The sequence below is a fragment of the Paramisgurnus dabryanus genome, chromosome 1 (assembly GCF_030506205.2).
Source record: "Paramisgurnus dabryanus chromosome 1, PD_genome_1.1, whole genome shotgun sequence".
Lineage (NCBI taxonomy): Eukaryota > Metazoa > Chordata > Actinopteri > Cypriniformes > Cobitidae > Paramisgurnus > Paramisgurnus dabryanus.
Genome location: NC_133337.1, coordinates 31,554,865 through 31,574,251, shown reverse-complemented (window position 1 = coordinate 31,574,251; position 19,387 = coordinate 31,554,865). Strand labels below are relative to the sequence as shown.

The 19,387-nt window shown below is 36.4% G+C and overlaps 2 protein-coding genes across 2 annotated transcripts in view; both read left to right on the top strand.

The window, feature by feature from the left end:
* The first annotated feature begins 3,281 nt into the window (after positions 1 to 3,281).
* LOC135779389 (ladderlectin-like) overlaps positions 3,282 to 19,387 on the top strand; it is a 36,165-nt gene continuing 20,059 nt past the window's right edge. The window contains exon 1 of the mRNA XM_065290113.1: positions 3,282 to 3,345. Within this exon, the coding sequence (XP_065146185.1) occupies positions 3,285 to 3,345 (61 nt within the window). The 5' untranslated portion in view covers positions 3,282 to 3,284. The remainder of the gene's footprint in view (positions 3,346 to 19,387) is intronic.
* Positions 3,530 to 5,509, top strand: LOC135779374 (ladderlectin-like; the record flags this gene model as incomplete). Its single annotated transcript, XM_065290101.2, has 4 exons — positions 3,530 to 3,622; positions 3,736 to 3,861; positions 4,644 to 4,755; positions 5,326 to 5,509. Coding segments are annotated over 4 exons (405 nt in total), but the record flags the coding sequence as incomplete, so codon positions are not given.

Here is a 19,387-nt window from a genome sequence, read left to right as displayed (position 1 = left end):
CAATTACAACATCAAGACTGCGTAGAAGAAGGATCTGAGTACTGAAATGGCCAGCCTGCAGTCCAGATCTGTCACCCACAGAAAACATTTGGTGCATCACAAAGAGGAAGATGCGACAAAGAAGACCTAAGACAGTTGAGCAACTAGAAGCCTGTTTTAGACAAGAATGGGACAACGTTCCTATTCCTAAACATTGGTCCTCCTCCAGCTGTTCCTTGTATGTACATTTAACTTTTATGGCTTCTTATTGCTACCTGTCCCAACTTTTTTTGGAATGTGTAGCTCTCATCAAATAATAAATGAGCCAATATTTGGCATGACATTTCAAAATATCTCACTTTCAACATTTGATATACTACTGTGAATAAAATATAAGTTTATGAGATTTGTAAATTAGTCCATTCCTTTTTTACTCACAATTTCTACTGTGTCCCAACTTTTTCTGTTTTGGGGTTGTATATATAACTTACTGTAATATATATCTGTGTAAATATTCTATGATTGCAATACAAAATAAATTGAGGTTGTTTTCATTTACTGTAAGGATTTAACTGTCACCTGTTTGTATGATGGAAAATTCGCATTACAGATGCCACTGTGGATCTCTGCAGATTGGGTTGCACCATCGACCCTGCCTCTCTCAATGAGTTTGATAATACTTTCACAATCATTTGATCTCAAACACAGATCAGTATCAACAAATATTACGCCACACAAAGATTAATCAGTTCATGGTTAAAGATTTTGAAACATGTTTTTAATCAGTCATGTTACGACCCCGTTGACCACAGCACATACACATTCCCTATCTATCCGCCGATATCAAAAATCTTTGTCATTATTAACACACTACCTCCAAAAATCCACAACATTGTTGACAACTTTTTCACAGTCTTTGTCCAGAAGTTTATCTGAGTTAAACTCAGGTTTAAACAATGTTCTGGTGAAATCCTCAAAGTGGAATTCAAAGAAATAGGCTGTGGGCTCATACAAGCAGGAGTGTTGTATTTGACTAGGATGATCCACTTCACAATCATAGCAATCAAGTTTTAACTTTGCTCCGACAATGTTCGACAGTACCGTTGCAACTATGGCTTGCTGCACCAATACACCTGTCCATGGTGTCTTCAAGCTTGCTGCATGCAGCCCCAGCTATGTTTTTGTTATGAGCGGTAAGGAAAGTCAAGTTGTGATAACCCAGCTCTCTACAATTTTTTTCCAACCAGCTGTTGTAAATAACAGGGGTGTCTTCTGTGCTTAAGGGGGTCAACCTCCATAAGAGTGGGTGTTTCTTCCAAGGTGTGGCAAGGAGTTACAGAGTCTTGAGACATGATGCTTGAATGTGGCTAGGGGTCCGGACTGCTGGTCTTTAATGGCTGTAGTACATGAGTGGGGTCACTAGTCTATCAACCGTCCCCAAAGCCTGTTGGGTGTCAAGCATTTTAAGCTTTACTGAATTTTAATGACTTGTCAATGTTTGAAAAAATGTCATCAAGCACACGCACATCTCTTCACTGAAACACAAATTTTTATTTACAAGTTTTTGCTCATCCTCTGGTATAGGCCATGTGTACTGACAAATCTTCATCAGGATTCTTTTTACAATACTCTGCAACCACATGATATCTCATACCAGGTGTCACACCATTCCACTCTCTAATGTACAATGGCTCATGAAAACATCTCTGCACATCATTCCAGATATACTTGTAGAACAAAGACCAGTCTTTAGCAGGGAAAAACAGATCTCTGTATGCATGTTTCTCCCCAAGATCCATATACTGTACAGCATTGCCACACTCTTAGAATCCCACATGATTGTCACCCATAGAAAACGATTCACTTTTAAACACTACTATCTCACACATACTCATCTACAAAGACCTCATTCTGAATATTGAGGAATGTGGGGGCTGTGGGGAAATCTCACACACGCAGAGAATGACAGGCAACACCCTCTGTTTTGTACAACTTTAACTTACACTGTCATAAACACCAAAAAAATACCAAACAACTTGATTGACACTATTATAAACAAATAAAAATGACAGTCAACCTGAGTGACAACTAAAAGCCATAAAAAAGAATGCCAATCCTGATTGACACCTCATAAAAATGACGCAAAAATGGTGCACAAAACTGTCTGAAATTTACAATTTTGCTTGACAGGGTACCATAAATCATATTTGACAGACAGTCTATGATACAACTATTTGTGTTCATGTGCATGTTGGGTGATTATCAACATACAGTAAGAAATTATCAATTTCATTGCATTACATAACATATTTAACCAAGCTGCATTTATTTTGGAAAAACTACCATGCAAACACGGACGATTAAAATACACTTGGTGAAAACAATTATTTTCTCTGGAGCATCTGTTTACGTGTCTTTCCTCCTCAAAGTTCTCTTACAGATGCAAAAACGCAGTTTGGAAGTGCAGGTAAGAACACTGGCTACAAATGATGACTTATTAGTTTTATAAACTTTTACCTCACGCCAAAACAAAAACAGAAAAAAATACACTAAATATGAATACAAGAAACAAGTAATAGATTCATGAGACCAAATCCTGCTGGTTTGATCAACCTAAAACAAATAAAATTTCATTTTTGACACAGATTTTTGTAATCGACTGCAGATTTGAATATTATACAATCTCACCTTAACTAATCTTAAAACTGCACTTGAAACTGACCAAGAAACTGTAATATTATGAAACGACTATTCAGTCTATTGAGTTATTATGACATTCAAAACAAACAGCTGAAAGCGTTACCTTTCATTCTAGCCTTCAAATCCATGGCGGAAGAAAGAAGTTCCCCAACAAAGAGGCTTAAAAAATCACTCCGTTGTTTTATTCTAGTTTTTTCAAACGTATGTCGAACTGTTGCAATATCGCTCTCGGAGTTGTGTGATATAGAGCTGAGCGATATTGCTTAAATAAAATACTTGCAATAAATGCAATGTAAAACAATAATATAATATAAAGACAGAGTTGTACAATCAAAAACATAAAACCATCACATTTCATCAATGTACATATAAGGTCATGATCATCAGATTTCCTTTCTTATATTCATCTCATCTTGTTATTGAGTCCCTCCCTCTGAATTAAAGTATAAAAGATAGGACTCTTCATTGACCATCTCACAATCTACACTGAAGTTCTGAAAGTGAAGATTTTGACATAAAGGTGAGTTTTTATAACATTAACTTCAGCAGTGTCCATATGAGTACAGATGTGTCACTTTTCCTCTTAATTCATTTTCAGATTCATCATGGCAGTCATGAGAGCTCTTGTGCTTCTTTTCTTGGTCTTTTCTGTTGAGAGTGCACCAGGTAACCAAGACGTTTACAAGATTTAACAAACCATGAAAATAATATTCCAGATTAAATTTCCCATAGAAAACTCTGAAGGAGTGTAACTTTATGTAAAAGGATCAGGAGCAACATTTAAAACGCTGATACACTGAAACATAAAACTGATAATGTGACTTAATATTACTAATATTTTATTCACTGTATAGCTAAAGAAGACTGCCCAAATGGATGGACACCTTTTGATGTGAAATGCTACAAATTCTTCTCTCGGCCAGTTAACTGGGCCACAGCTGAGGTACTGTTATTCGGTTATTCAGAAACTGTTCAAGGATACTCAATGTCCTGTCATGATCCAAACTAAACAGATTCAATTTTTTATTGTCAATAAAATTATCTTTCTATCTTTAGAAAAACTGTCAATCTGTTGGTGCAAATCTTGCATCTGTGCATAATATAGTGGAAAACGACTTTCTCCTGAGTCTGATTGTGCCTGCTGACACACGTGCTTGGATTGGTGGCCATGATGGTGAAATTGTAAATTATTTTGCTCTGAACTGCTGAAATGCTTTTAATATAAAACCGATATTTGTTTCTATAGATCAGGGGTTCCCAAACTTTTTCCTACCAAGGGCTAAAAATCAAACCTGACTGAGGGCCGTGGGCCGAAAGTAAATGTTGCTGTGTTATATTAAAATTAAAGTTGCCCTGATTCTCCTAATTTATAATTTTCTAATATTTAAAAAATAAATAAGCAAACATTACTCTGTTTATGCATAATTATTGCAGCTTTATTTTCAAAGGTAACTGTTGTAAAAAAAAGAAATAATTTTGCCAATCATTTTTAAATTTGCTTTTGTCTGTGTGCATCTGCCTCGACCTCTATATTATTAGCCTATAGACCCCGAGTTCATTAAGTTTTGTGATGTATGCTATACACCTTCAAGTATGCATGTACATTTTTAAAAAAAAAAATATATATATATATATATATATAAATATATATTCACTTTAATTCCTTGCATTTCATTTCAATGTACATTTTTGTAATGTACAAATATTTTTTTTTTTTTTTTTAATTTTAGAAAATCTGTAATTAAAAATATGAACATCTGCGTCAATGACGTTTATCCTTTTTTCTTATCTCACGTGGCATTACGGGCCAAATTAAAGGTCGTTATGGGCCAACTTTGGGGACTTCTGCTACAAAGATACAATATCTCATTTTATTGTTACAATATAAAATCTTGAATTATATCATTATAATATATATAATAGATTATTAATAACTCTTTCTACTGACTCTCCTCACTCATTAGGAAGGACAATGGCTGTTGACTGATGGATCTCAATTTGACTTCACCAACTGGTGCTATTCACAACCTGACAATGATGGTGGTAACGAGCACTGCCTGGAAATAAACCGTACCAGTAAGAATGTCTTCTATCATTATTGTTTATATTTACAATCTAGACATTTTATAGCATTTAGTACAAAATAAGCTAGTTTAGTTGTCAGAAAATATTTTTGAAAATGTTGTTATGTTGCAGCCTGATAGTACAATTGTTTGAATAAATTTTTATCTCATTAATCTACACTTTATACCCCAACATGAAAAAGTAAAAAGAGACATTTTAGAAATGTCTGTAAATGTATTAAAAAGAAAAAAAAAACAGAAATATATAATTTACATTTAAGTATTTAGGCCCTTTGGAGGCTCCTCCCTTTCTCTTGATAATTTCTGTAATGTTTCTACATCTTGTTTATCCGCCTGTGGTAAATTTAACTGATAGGACATGATTTGTGAACACACACACACCTATAAAAGTTCTCACAGCTGACAATGCATATCAGAGCAAAAACCAAGTGGAATGGGTCTGATAACTTTCTGAATGCATTAATACATTTAATTTATTTCATTCATATATTTCATTACTGTTTTATGATTTTTTATATTTAAATTTGAACAGTAACGATCAGTACTGATTTTATTTTCACAGCTGACCATTGCTGGAATGATATACCCTGTTTAATCAAAATGGGCTACATTTGTGCCAAACCTCTGAGATCTTGAAAATCAATCTGTTTCAAAAGTACTATGAATGTACTACATGCCTATACATTTTTTGTGATCTTATGTTTAAAATCTTTAAAATATGAAAAAATTACAACTTCTCAAATCAATAAAAGCATTTATAAAGAAAATGTTGTGCATTGTGGAGTCACAATTTGGTCATGTTAAAAATACAGGTTGATTTTACATTTAAATACTGTATCAGAAAACAATTTCTTCATATCTGGAAATGTTTAAAAAATTGATATTATGGCACTTATATAGTATCTTATCATACTTGTTATGCAGTTTAAACTTGCTGTCAGGCTTTCATTTGGGTTTTTTCCACATAATAATTTTAAGAGAAAAAAATCGCCATCAAATAAAAATTCAGTAAAAACAAAACAACAATAGAGAAACATAAAGAAACATGCTAAATAAACAAACATTCTAATGGATTAAATGCCTCCCTCTCATGTTATGAGATCTCACAAGATGTATGTGTGATCATAATGAGATCATAGGTCAAGTCATTCTGCTTCCAAAATACACAAATTAATATATATATACTAAATGTATTTGTACATACAGTATATGAAACTGCTTATATGTGAATGGCATTACAAACAAGCAGTGTTGCACACGGTCAGGTGTTTTTAATTGGTAGTGAACTTGTGCCTAAACCAGTGTCAGAAAAAGAAATGGAACAGCTATCAAGGGTATGACTGCAAGTATACCATTGATAGCTTTAGTTTTACCGGCTTTGTCTGATATTGAGCAACAGTTCAGAAGCTCGAAATGGCGATGCAGGGAATTGAAGCACTGCTGACAAATCAAACAATGGTTGATAGACACTGCTCGGCATGCATACTACGTAAACAAACAAAACGCATACAGCCAACAGCTCACTGGGGATGGCTATCGCGAATCTGACGTTTCCTTGAGATCCCGAAGCGTAGATGTTTCGAAACACTGCTCCGAAATGTGATTCGAAACACCTATGTCATGTGACGGAGTAATTCGAAACACCAAAGTCACATGACTATGGCTAAATGAAGCGGCGCATTTCACAAGTGTTTTGAAAGGTGGCGTAATCTGCGTTTGACTGACAGGGTAGGAAAAAATCTGACAATACCTCACTGATGCGTTTTTGCCCACATTAAACAATCCTCTAAATTGCTAAAAAATAACATTTTTCCTCATTGGTATGTTACAGTTGCTTAAAAAATATCTTTGCATGTCAGCAACAAATGTCCCTTAAGTGTGAATTTTTTCAAAGGCTGTAGAAATTGTAAAAAGTAGTCCTTCAACAGCAGAACAATTTATATTTCTGAATAAAAATCTTTATATATAAGCAATGTGGCATATTGTGGCTTGATATCTCTTATCTGATATCTCTTATTATTTTTTTGGTATTTATCTCTATTCAATGTATTAACAAGACACGAATAGCCTATAGTTATTGAAAATGATAAGCCTAAAAGCTCATGTACAAAAAAAATTGACTTCATTGTGACGACGTAGATAGTGATCCGCTTCCCCAGGTTCGATCCTAAGGTCTTGGTCGAGCGGCAACCTTCCAGTCTCTCTGATGAAGCCAATACGGAAGTGATTTAAACTGCAATTCATCAACTGGCCACTAGAAGCTGGCTCCAAAAGTAAGAATGCACGGATATACACTCCAAAACTGATGCAGGCCATGGACCTTGCAGGCCATGGTTATAATTAATACACCCTTCAGGGTTCCCTCGTGAGCATTGGCTAGCTGTTTACATAAACAAATATGGTGTGGGTTGTTTTATGACAGTTTTGGCAACAATGCAGATCATCAAATTTTTCCTTGTCAAATCTTTTAATGTTTTTATTTTAAAGTTTTTTTAATGTTGTCATTATATGTCTTATTAAAGGAGCAGCGTCTGAAACGGCCGATAAAGGGGGTATTTCTACATAAGTATTTTTTCAATGGACGTTTGGGTCAGCGGTACCGTGAATAAATCCAGCTTAGATTTAATACATTGACATAATACAACTGACATTTTGTGTAGCAAAGTCATGGTCTAGAAAATAGTTTTAACTCTCTTTGCAGTGGATCTTTTTGATGATCTCTTGCACTTACATTTTACAACTGATGACTTCTTAGTGGTATGATTTGTTTATTGCTTTTTTGACCACTCCTCTTGCTTCCTTGAGGCCTAAACTTTTGCTTGCGTGACATGACCATCAGGGGCGTAACTATCGGTAAGCAGGGTAAGCGTTGCTTACGGGCCCGGACCAATCAGGGGCCCGCCCGACTGGAAGAATTTGATTGACAGTCGGCGGGCCCGGCGGGCTTTCTCACAGGTTTTCAATAGGCAGCTGGATGACGTCAAAGTTCCGCGAGTGCGATTTAAAAGCAAACTCCTCTGTATGGTTTCGCGAATCACTCTCGCGGTAGTTTGACGTAACCCGGCTATCAATTCTTGCAGCGCATAAAGTCGAACAAGCCATCGCCCAATGAAATCACCGCTAGCGATAGAGCCCAACCAATCACAGGCCAGAGTTTCTGTGCACGTTTGAAATTCGGCTGGTTTGTATCTTTTTGTTTCTTAGCACAAACAAGAAACGATAGCGCTTTAAATACCCAAACACTACACCAGACCCCTAAGGCAAAGCACAAAGTGCAGCAGTAAGTAAACAAATGATTTTGAACGGTATGGATCGATCCTGCGTATGTAATGATTGAGCTGTGTTTTGTATGAAGTTTAGAGCTGCTGTGTGCATCATCCCATCCAGAACTGAAGCCCAGGAAAATGCCTCTATAAATTATAATGTGGTTATAATGTAACGCTATAGCCTATAATGTAAGTGAGCATCTTTTAAATGTATTTAGACCTAGGTGTATGTTTGTTTAGTCATATCAATGAGTAACAAAATGTTATAGTTTGCTGTCACCAGCAGTGTTTTTTCATATGTTATGGTGCGCTGTCACAGATGTTATGTTTTTGTTGTGGTGCGCGTAGGCTATTTCTGATTTTGTCAGTCATCTCATGTCTCTATGATCCTGCCCTGTCCCATTCATTGTAGCCTGCTTGTGGACATTGCGTCATCACGTGCTGAAGTAAAGGGCCCGCCTTGATAATCCTGCTTAGGGGCCCGGTGTTGGCTCGTTACGCTACTGATGACCATCAACCCAGAACGATCTTGACCACGGTTATCAGTAAAATAACTAGTTATCGTATTGCTAACAACATCACTAAGTATGTTTTTCAAAGCTGATTTAAGGTGTGGTTTGGCTATGTTAAAACCCACGCTTCAACAGTGGTACAGCCATTCTAAAGAGGCCTCTAAAAATCCCTCCCAACCCATTGCCATACATAACTCCATCACCAGGAAAGCCATTTGCATAATATATCATGGAGCGCTTGGGGCTTTTATGGGTTATAATGATTAAAATAAGACATTGTTGAATATTAAAAGGTTGATTGCTTCACGGATCCAAAGTGTAGTTGTTTTGATCGTCCTTACTCCAATAGCAACCTCTCTGATGATGGACTTGTTAGTAGATACGTAGTGTGGTTTGCTGTATCTGACACTGTTATTGGTTTCACCTGTTATATTTACACAACCTAGAAGTGGCACATATTCATCACCTACTGACTGGTATTCGATAATATCTGTATAGATATACATCGTGTAGAAGCCACTGTGTATGTCTGCTTGATACGGGGCTCACAGGCCCGGATTAAGAGGACTTTGGGCCCTGGGGCTATAGCAAACACCAAAGGCCCCCCTTCATCTGATTGCCAAGCCAGTCTTCTACCGCAATAGCCTACATATTTTTTATTGTTATTAATCAATGTATTTAATTAGTGTTTTTCTTTAACATTATTTATTATTATTTTTGCACACTTAAGAGTTCAGGCTATTTAACACAGTAACCCTCAACTGCACAGATTTTGGGAACATTTTATTGATAAAACATTTGTACCCTATGTAGTGCATTTACTCCAGATATGAACTCAAAAACATAAAGGTTGCCAAAAATCAGCAAAAACATTACTCCTACTTCAGTCATACTTCCTCAATAAGTACTTAACCATGAATAATTTAGGGATAGTTCAAAAACATCACCCTCATGTTGATAGCATGAGGGTTATTAATAGCCTATATTTACACTGCATTTACAATTACATAAATGCTATGATTGTTATTTTAGAAGAGTTTTTTGAAGAGCTGATATACAAAGTGATTTTGGCTACACTACCTCTCAAGCATTGCAGAGCTTTAGGCTACTGATGCTCTTCTCATCTTGTTGTGTTTATGAGCTTTTAATTTTAAATGCAAGTGATAGTTGGATTGTAGATCGCGTATGGCGAAGACAATTCAGCGCAAATTCAAAAATATGAGAGAATACACTGTTACACAGAACTACAGAACACGCGCACATAACGCACCGCACCACAGGGAAGGAGAGAACTCGCACACAGAGAACCGATGTGTGTGTGGGAAAACACTACTAACCTTTCGTTAAGTTATGATAAAGTCTGTCAGCCGTCTTCTCTGTCAGTAACATCTGTTGACGTTTACGTGAAAATACAAGTACATTGAAAAATGACATGAAAACACCGCCAACTTTTAATTCTTTCACTCAGTGTCATGTGAGAGATGCACTGTCAAGGTGCCGCACACAGCATGAAGGCCCGGGTATACTTTTTTTCCGCGTCCGCGTCCGGCTCGCGCGCGCACGCGTCCGCGCAGCTTTTCGAGTATACTCCCCGCGGCTACACGCGGATGGCCGCGTTCGACACTATACGCAATACAAATGAGTTCTTATTCAAATTATTAGTCTAACAGGCTGTCAGGGCAGCACTGATTTGGCAACATTTACAGTACATTAAAACATTAGGATAGGAGAAGAGAAGTAACTCATCCACCATTGCAACCACAGTTTAGAACAAACAACAAGACAACAAAGAACAGGAATCAAACAAACATGCTCAAGAGCTTTCTGTTCTTGGAAGAAGTAAAAGTTAAAGAAGAAAAACGATAGTGTGTGTGCAAATGCTGTCTATTTCCTTTGTATAATTGTTTATAGTGGAGTGCACTGTGTAAATATTTTCACGCGCATGCGCTGTTGTACGCGGACTGTACGCGCACTGTCCGCGCGGTCTCAAATTTTGGGCTGCATGCGGACGGTCCGCGCGGCCGGCCGCGGACCCTCTTGATGACGAAAATTACGTCATGCGGACGGCGCGCATACGCGGACGTCCCTAGTATAATTTCGGCTTGAGACAGAGAGAGCGCGTGCGCACGAGAGAGGCGCCGCTGAGCCCTAGCAATAGTGAATGAAGCCGTTTTACATTTACATTTACATTTAGTCATTTAGCAGACTAAATGAAGCCGTTTTAAATATTAAATGAAGCCGTTTTAAATATTAAAATAAAAATGTAAATGGTGATCATGAAAAATCTATTCGTGGCTCCCAGTGTTGATTCTGTGGCGGCGCGCCACAAATAATGTATGGGAAACACTGCGATTATCATCCAAATAGTGCTTAACTCATTAACTTCAGCTGCTTGCTTACCCTTTTCGACATATAAAACACACAGATCGGGGACGAGGCAGGGGGGTGAAGCTTGTTTTTCCTTTTTTTGTGAACCACTATCACTTTTTTCATCATTTTTGAACTGCAGCGGAGATGGGTCTGTCTGCAAGAAAGGGGCGTAACTATTGCTCCAGCGAGCGTTTTATTGCGCTACAATGTTCATGAAAGCATAACGAAAAGAGGCGTTTCCCAACGTCATGGCGCAAATTGTGGAGTTAATTTGATTGGGCAGTGAATTATATCATTCAAGTCACATTTTCCAATAACGTCTTGTTATTTTATTATACACAAATCAACCACCTATGATTTGACAATCTCATTTCCTCCAGCCAATCACGGGCCCCCAAATCCCGCGGGCCCTGGGGCTTCAGCCCCACCTAGCCCTTATGTTAATCCGGCCCTGGGGGCTCATGTCACAACATCTTTGCTGGGGTCAGAAATTTCAGGAGTATGCATAACAACTCCTATATGTATATCTTTTATGACAGGCAAAACCCTCTATCATAAACACATAAAAATGTAAAAATGATCAATGCTTTTATACATCACATCTAGAGTTTTTCTAAGAAACACACAGGATGTCTCTTTGACATTAACACACAACTGTACCATGTTATTCCATGACATTGCAATATTTCTTACATAAAAAAATATGTTTTATTTATTTTTTTTTATTTTTTGAGGTTGGTTACACGTTTCGTAATACTTTCACAATCATTTGACCTCAAACACAGATCAGTAACAACAGATATTACACCACACAAAAGATTAACCAGTTCACATTTGATGATTTTTAAACATGTTTTTAATCTTTCTAGTACATAACACATTTCCAATCTGTCCGTCAATGTAAAAAATCAATTGAAATTAACATATTGCCTCCAAGAATCCACAACGTGGTTGACAAATTTTTCACAATCTTCGTCCACAAGTTTGTCTTAGTTTGTTCAGTTGTGCCACTATAAAATGCTCACTTCCACTTGAACTATGATGTGTTTAAACTCGGGTGTACACAATGTTCTGGTAAATTCTCAAGGTGGGCTAAAAAAACAGGAGTGTTGTATTTGATTAGAATGATCCACTTCACAATTAAAGCAATCAAGTTTTAACTTTGCTCCAACAATGTTCGACAGAACCGTTGCAACTATGGCCTTTATTATTTTACAGCCTGCTGCACCAATACACCCATCCACTGTGTCCTCAAGCATGTTCCATGCAGCTCCAGCAATGTATTTGTTATAAGCGGGAAAGTCAAGTTGTGATAACCCAGCTCTCTACAAAATTTTTCCAACCAACTGTTGTCAAATAGCAGGGGTGTCTTCTGTGCTTAAGGGGGTCAACCTCCATAGGAGTGGGTGTGTATTCGAAGGTGTGGCAAGGAGTGGCTAGGGGTCCGGACTGCTGGTCTTTAACACTCTGGGGTCGACGGTGGCGCGGGCGCCGCAAACTCTTTATTTTTCAATCACTCCGCAAAGAGACTTAAATTACTCTGCTGATTTTTGACATACAGATATGATTTATACATCATTTCAAACGTTAAAGTGTCTAGTTTTTTTCTGTCCACTCCCAATAAAAACAGAATGTTGTGCTTTTCGCAAAATTAAAAAAATTAACATGATGCACGTTCTGTTCTCTCTCCCTCAGTGAAGTCCTTTCAGAAACGCGTCAGAAAAATAAACTGTAACTTAACGAATACTTGGTGTAGAAACAAAAGATAAATGTCTACATAATGCTTGGAATGTCTCCTTTTAAATGATATAAGTGAAATTGAAAACAGATATTGTCATTCGGTGTAAACTGTATGAGAAGGAGGAGAAGTACCGTATTTTGCCAGTTACCTCATTATCTGTAATGAGATCGGATCGCCACACCCCCGCGCCATTGAAGTGAATGAGCAGAAACATCCATATGCATGACCCGTGCCTCCTGCAGTCAATGGATATGCAATCCACAATCCAGTCTCTCCATTCCTTGTTGTTCCATCCGATTGCACCAAACATGACATAAATCCTTATTTCCTTGCGTATGTGTGTCAGTATCTCCAGACGCGAGTGTTTTCTTTGTTCTTCCGTCAAACAGTTCACGCGATTGGAACACACATACACAAACACGCGAGTCAGGAAACTCGACGCGCTTTTTGGTATTCTTATATAATGCGCGATTCCAAACAGTACAATCCTTATTTAGTTGCGTCTAAGCGCATATCTCCGCACAGCAAGTTTATTAAACACAGGATCACTCGCGTGTGCACACATTCACTGCTTTCATGATCAACACGTGAGGTAATGGCGGCGGTTGTAAACAAACATTGATACGTTTACCACGCGTGTCCCTTGTTGTGTTACTACTATAATGATTACAAATACACAAATAAGAGTCCAGACAACGATAGGCAGTTGTTCTTTTGAGCTTTTTACTGCACAAAAGTAAACCTCTCGCTGGCCAACCAAACACTAACCCTGTGTTGAAGTGTGTTCATGTTAAGATGGCCAAACAGTATCTTTACCATGATTAAGCTACTATGGTTTTTAAAAGGTAACTTATACTTGTGAAATTAATAGAAAATATTTCAATAGAAATATATATAAATATATATAATGTGTGTGTGTGTGTGTGTGTGTGTGTGTGTGTATTTACATTATATTGAAAAGTAAACCTTATCATGGTTTTACTACAGAGAAAGTTATTCCTGTTGAACATCCACACAAGGCTCATTAGTGGCTCATTATTCAACTCTTTTGTCTCTCAGCTGTCAATCACTGATTATTCAGGAGCTTTCCCGCCTCCATGCATACAGCCTTTCCCAAGCAAAAGTGTCTTAGAAATTGTAAATCAATATCTTGCTTTATGTGATTGAGTAGGCCATATGATTTTCACATCATTTTGAAGAAAAAACTCTAGACTACTAGATCCAGTTTGGAAAGTCTTGGGAAAACATGTTTAGAATGAGTTTTGTGGAGTTATATCAGTGACTTAAACATTTTGCTTTTTCAAAAACCACGCATAAACATTTTTCTCTCAAAAATACAAACATGTACATACATGTTGATTATATGATATTGTAGCCCAGTTTGTGATGAACACAGTGTTATGAGACTTTTGCCATTAATATGTTTTTAAGCAACTGAAAAAAGCACAAATGTCAGTGCATGTCAAAACTTCCCAAGGGCCCTAAAAACCCCTTAGACCCCAGAGGGTTAATGGCTGTAGTACATGAGTGGGGTCACTAGTCTATCAACCGTCCCCAAAGCCTGTTGCGTGTCAAGCAATTTAAGCTTTACTGAATTGTAATGACTGCGCGTCTTGCACCATCTAAACATCTTGTCAATGTTTGAAAAAATGCCATCAAGCACACGCACATCTCTTCACTGAAACACACATTTTTATTTCAAAGTTTTTGCTCATCCTCCGGTATAGGCCATGTGTACTGACAAATCTTCATCAGGATTCTTTTCACAATACTCTACAACCACATGATATCTCATACCAGGTGTCACACCATTCCACTCTCTAATGTCCAATGGCTCATGACGACATCCTTGCACATCATTCCAGTTATTCTTGTAGAACAAAGACCAGTTTTTAGCAGGGAAAAACAGATATGGATCTCCGTATGCCTGTTTCTTCCCAAGATCCATATACTGTACAGCATTGCCACACTCTTAGAATCCCACATGATTGTCACCCATAGAAAGCGATTCACTTTTAAACACTACTATCTCACACATACTCATCTACAAAGACCTCATTCTGAAAAGTGAGGAATTTGGGGGCTGTGGGGAGCTCTCACACATGCAGAGACAGACCATAAAATGACAACTTTGACTTACACTGTCATAAACACCAAAAAATACCAAACAACTTGATTGACACTATTATAAACAAAACAAAAAAAAATGACAGTCAACCAGAGTGACAGCAAAAAAAGATTAAAAAAAAGGAATGCCAATCCTGATTGACACCTCATAAAAATGACGGAAAAATGGTGCACAAAAATGTCTGAAATTTACAATTTTGCTTGACAGGGTACCATAAATCATATTTGACAGACAGTCTATGATACAACTACTTGTGTTCATGTGCATGTTGGGTGATTATCAACATACAGTAAGAAATTATCAATTTCATTGCATTACATAACATATTTAACCAAGCTGCATTTATTTTGGAAAAACTACCATGCAAACACGGACGATTAAAATACACTTGGTGAAAACAATTATTTTCTCTCTTACAAATGCAAAAACGCAGTTTGGAAGTGCAGGTAAGAACACTGGCTCACTGTACATTGGGACAAATTATGACTTATTAGTTTTATTAACTTTTACCTCACGCCAAAACAATAACAGCAAAAAATACACTAAATATGAATACAAGAAACAAGTAATAGATTAATGAGATCAAATGCTGCTGGTTTGATCAACCTAAAACAAATAAAATGTGACACAGATTTTTGTAATCGACTGCAGATTTGAATATTATACATATTTCAATCTCACCTTAACTAATCTTAAAACTGCACTTTGTGACCAAGAAACTGTAATATTATGAAACGACTATTCAGTCTATTGAGTTATTATGACATTCAAAACAAACAAAGCGTTACCTCTCATTCTGGCCTTCAAATCTGTGGCGGAAGAAAGAAGTTCCCCAACAAAGAGGCTTTAAAAATCACTCCGTTGTTTTATTCTAGTTTTCTTTTTTCAAATGACAAAATGACAAAATTAGAACAGAATTTTAGAAATGTCTTTAAATGTATTAAATAGAAAAAAACAGAAATAGAGAAATATCACATTTACATTTAAGTATTTGTCCCTTTGCAACAACAACATTTGAAATTTTGCTCAGATGTCTCTCATTTCTCTTGATCATTGCTGTAATGTTTCTACATCTTGTTTATTCACCTGTGGTAAATTAAATTGATTGAACATGATTTGTGTTTCACTGAGTGAAAGGCGTCTAAATACTTTCTGAATGCGCTGTATATATTTCACTAAAGATTTTTTGGTAACACTTTATTTTACGGTGTCTTTGTTACACATGTTACATGTAATTATTATAGTAATAACAGTTAATTATGCATAATTACATGCAACTAATCCTAAACCAAACCCTAATCCTAACCCCAACCCTATAGTAAGTACATGTTGTTAATGATTATTACTTAGTACTTACATGTATAATTACACTGTAACAGTGATACCGTAAAATAAAGTGTGACCGATTTTTTTAACTACCCCTGTAATGATCAGGAGGCTACTGCTTTTATATTTATCCTTTCCCACAGATAACCGTTGCTGGAATGATGAGTCCTGTTCAACCACAGTGAGCTACATTTGTGCCAAACCTCTGAGATCATAAACAAATGTATATGTTTTAAAAATGATTGTACTACATGCTTAGATTTTTTAATCTTATCCTAAATCGTTAAAATATCTCTGAAATTATCATTAAAAATTACTGAACCTTTCTGAAAACTTTTCAAATCAATAAAAGCATTTATAAAGCAAATGTTGTGCATTGTGGAGTCACAATTTAGTCATGTAAAAAGTACAGGTTGTTTTTACACTAAAACAATTTCTTCATATCCGTATTAATTAAATGTTATGGCACTAATATCTGATCATTCTTGTTAGACAGTCCTATAGTTTAAACTTGTTATCATGCTATTATTTGGGTTTTTTCACAAAATAATTTCAATAGAAAAAAATCATCAAATTAAATATACTATAAAACAAATCAACAATAGGAAAAAAAGAGAATCATGCTAAATAAACTGTAAAACAAAAATTATGATGGATTAGAAGCCTCCTGTTATGAGATGGCACAAGATGCACGTGTTGAGATCATGATGAACTTATGAATGAAGTCATTCTGCTTCCAAATTACACTGATTACTCATATATATGTGTGTGTGTGTGTGTGTATATATGTATATATATATATATATATATATATATATATATATATATATATATATATATATATATATATATATATATGTATATATATATATATGTGTGTATCTATATGTACATACAGTATATGAAAGTTAAAGGAAGTCTACTCATTTTCAATATTAAAATATGTTATTACCTTAACTAAGAAGAGTTGATACATCCCTCTATCATCTTAGTGCGTGCACGTAAGCGCTGGAGCGCGCTGCTACACTTCGATAGCATTTAGCTTAGCCCCATTCATTCAATAGTACCAAACACATCAACGTTTTTCCTATTTAAGACGAGTAGTTATACGAGCAAGTTTGGTGGTACAAAATAAAACGTAGCGCTTTTCTAAGCGGATTTAAAAGAGGAACTATATTGTATGGCGGAACAGCACTTTTGGGAGTACTTCGACTCGGCGCAGTAACACCCTCCCTCTCCCATTATGAGAGGGAGAAGGGGAGCGGATTTTTCAGGCGAGTTGAAGTACTCCCAAAAGTGCTATTCCCAAAAGTGCGCTTACGTGCACGCACTAAGATGATAGAGGGATGTATCAACTCTTCTTAGTTAAGGTAATAACATATTTTAATATTGAAAATGAGTAGACTATTCCTTTAAGGGCATTAAAAACAAGCATTGTTGCAAAAGGTCAGGTTTTTTACTGGAAGTGAACTTGAGCCTTAACACATTACAGAGACACAATCATAGACACTGTAGGAAATGCAAACCTAGTGCAGAGCAGTCGGCAGAGAAACTATGATGAATATTTTTAAGTCTATTATTCTGCTTGTACAGTTACACATTGCTCTGGTGTTTATTGTAAACCAACAATACATAGTTTTTGTTTGAGTCAAAATGATCTATTTTTCTTTTATGCCCCAAATCATTAAAATACTAAGATCATGTTCATAAATGTATAAAAATATTAAAACTCTTTGGATATTTTTTAGCCCAATGCTAATGGTCTAATCAGATTAAATGGATTGTGCTAAGCTATGCTAAAAGTGCTAGCGCCAGACCTGGAGATCAGCTGAATGGATTCCAAAACGGTACGAATCATATTTTCAAAAAAAGTGGAATGTCTCTTTAAAAGCATTGATTTTTCATAAACAAGTAATGATGAGGCATACTGTATAAAGCTGCGGTTGCACTTTTTTAATCAGCTGGGTGGTGTTAAGTGTCTAGGTGAGGTCCTTGCTGATGTGGACGGCCAGATATTTAAAGCTGCTCACCCTCTCCCTTTCAAGTTCCTGAATTAACCGTGGCCGATGAGTTCCCCTCTTCTTCCTCATTTCCACTATAATTTCCTTGTTTTGTCCATGTTAATGGTTAGGTTATTGTTCTCACACCATGTCAACAGACTGGCTACCTTCCTTCTGTAAACCATTTCATCCCAGTCAGTGATTCGACCTATCACTGTGGTGTCATCTGCTGACTTCAGGATGATGTTATTTATGTTGAAGGTGACAAAGTCTTGTGTAAAAAGTGTGTAGAGTATTGGGCTAACCCTGTGGAGTACCAATATGGTACTGGCTGGCTATTTTCTGAGGCCGGCCAGTCAGAAAGTCTAGGAACAAGTCACAAAGTGTGGGATGCAGTCAATTGATAGCAGTATGTTGGTGAGTTTGTGGGGAATATCTGGCTATGGACATCATCCGCCATGTTGACATCTGATTGCATCAGTAACTCAACAACCCTACTTATGGTCTTCGTCAGCGTTGGGAATGGTTGGAATGTCTGGACAAAGGAGAAGTCAGACAGAGAAGACTGTTGGTTTTATACTCTAACAATAATTAAAAATTAAGATCTCTAAGATATCAAGAAAATGTAATAAACTTTTTAAACGTAACAGACTTTTTAAAATAAATGTTGGGTCAGGTATGGTGCATTGTGAAATACACTAACAAGTAACAGACAGTAGAGGGCGCATTTAAACTAAAAACAACGAGGAACAAATGCAGCTCTTGTTATGTCATGTCAGGTTCAGACTCTTTAAATATTATAATTATGTCTGTTTCTACAAACCTTTCACAAAACACATTCATTTAATAGTACAGTAAAATGTTTACCTTTAGTCCCAAACTTCGTAATACATGTAAAATTTACATCATGACAAAATGGACTTTCATGTACAGTAACAATTATACATTTGACAGTGCATTAAAATATACATTTTGTATGTGTGTTCCCTGGGATCAATCCCACAACCTTTTGCACTGCTAACCTAATGCTCAACCACTAAGCTACAGGAACACAGTTCAATACTTGCTAATGGTATAGAGTACATAATGAGACTTGCTGTGTTGTATTATCAGTACACCACATGTATCAGCCAATCAGAGTGTATATATATATATATATATATATATATATATATATATATATATATATATATATATATATATATACTTTATTGTTGTCCCCAAAGGGGAAATTTGTCTTGGGCTTCACAATCACTGCATTACAAACATACACAACTCATA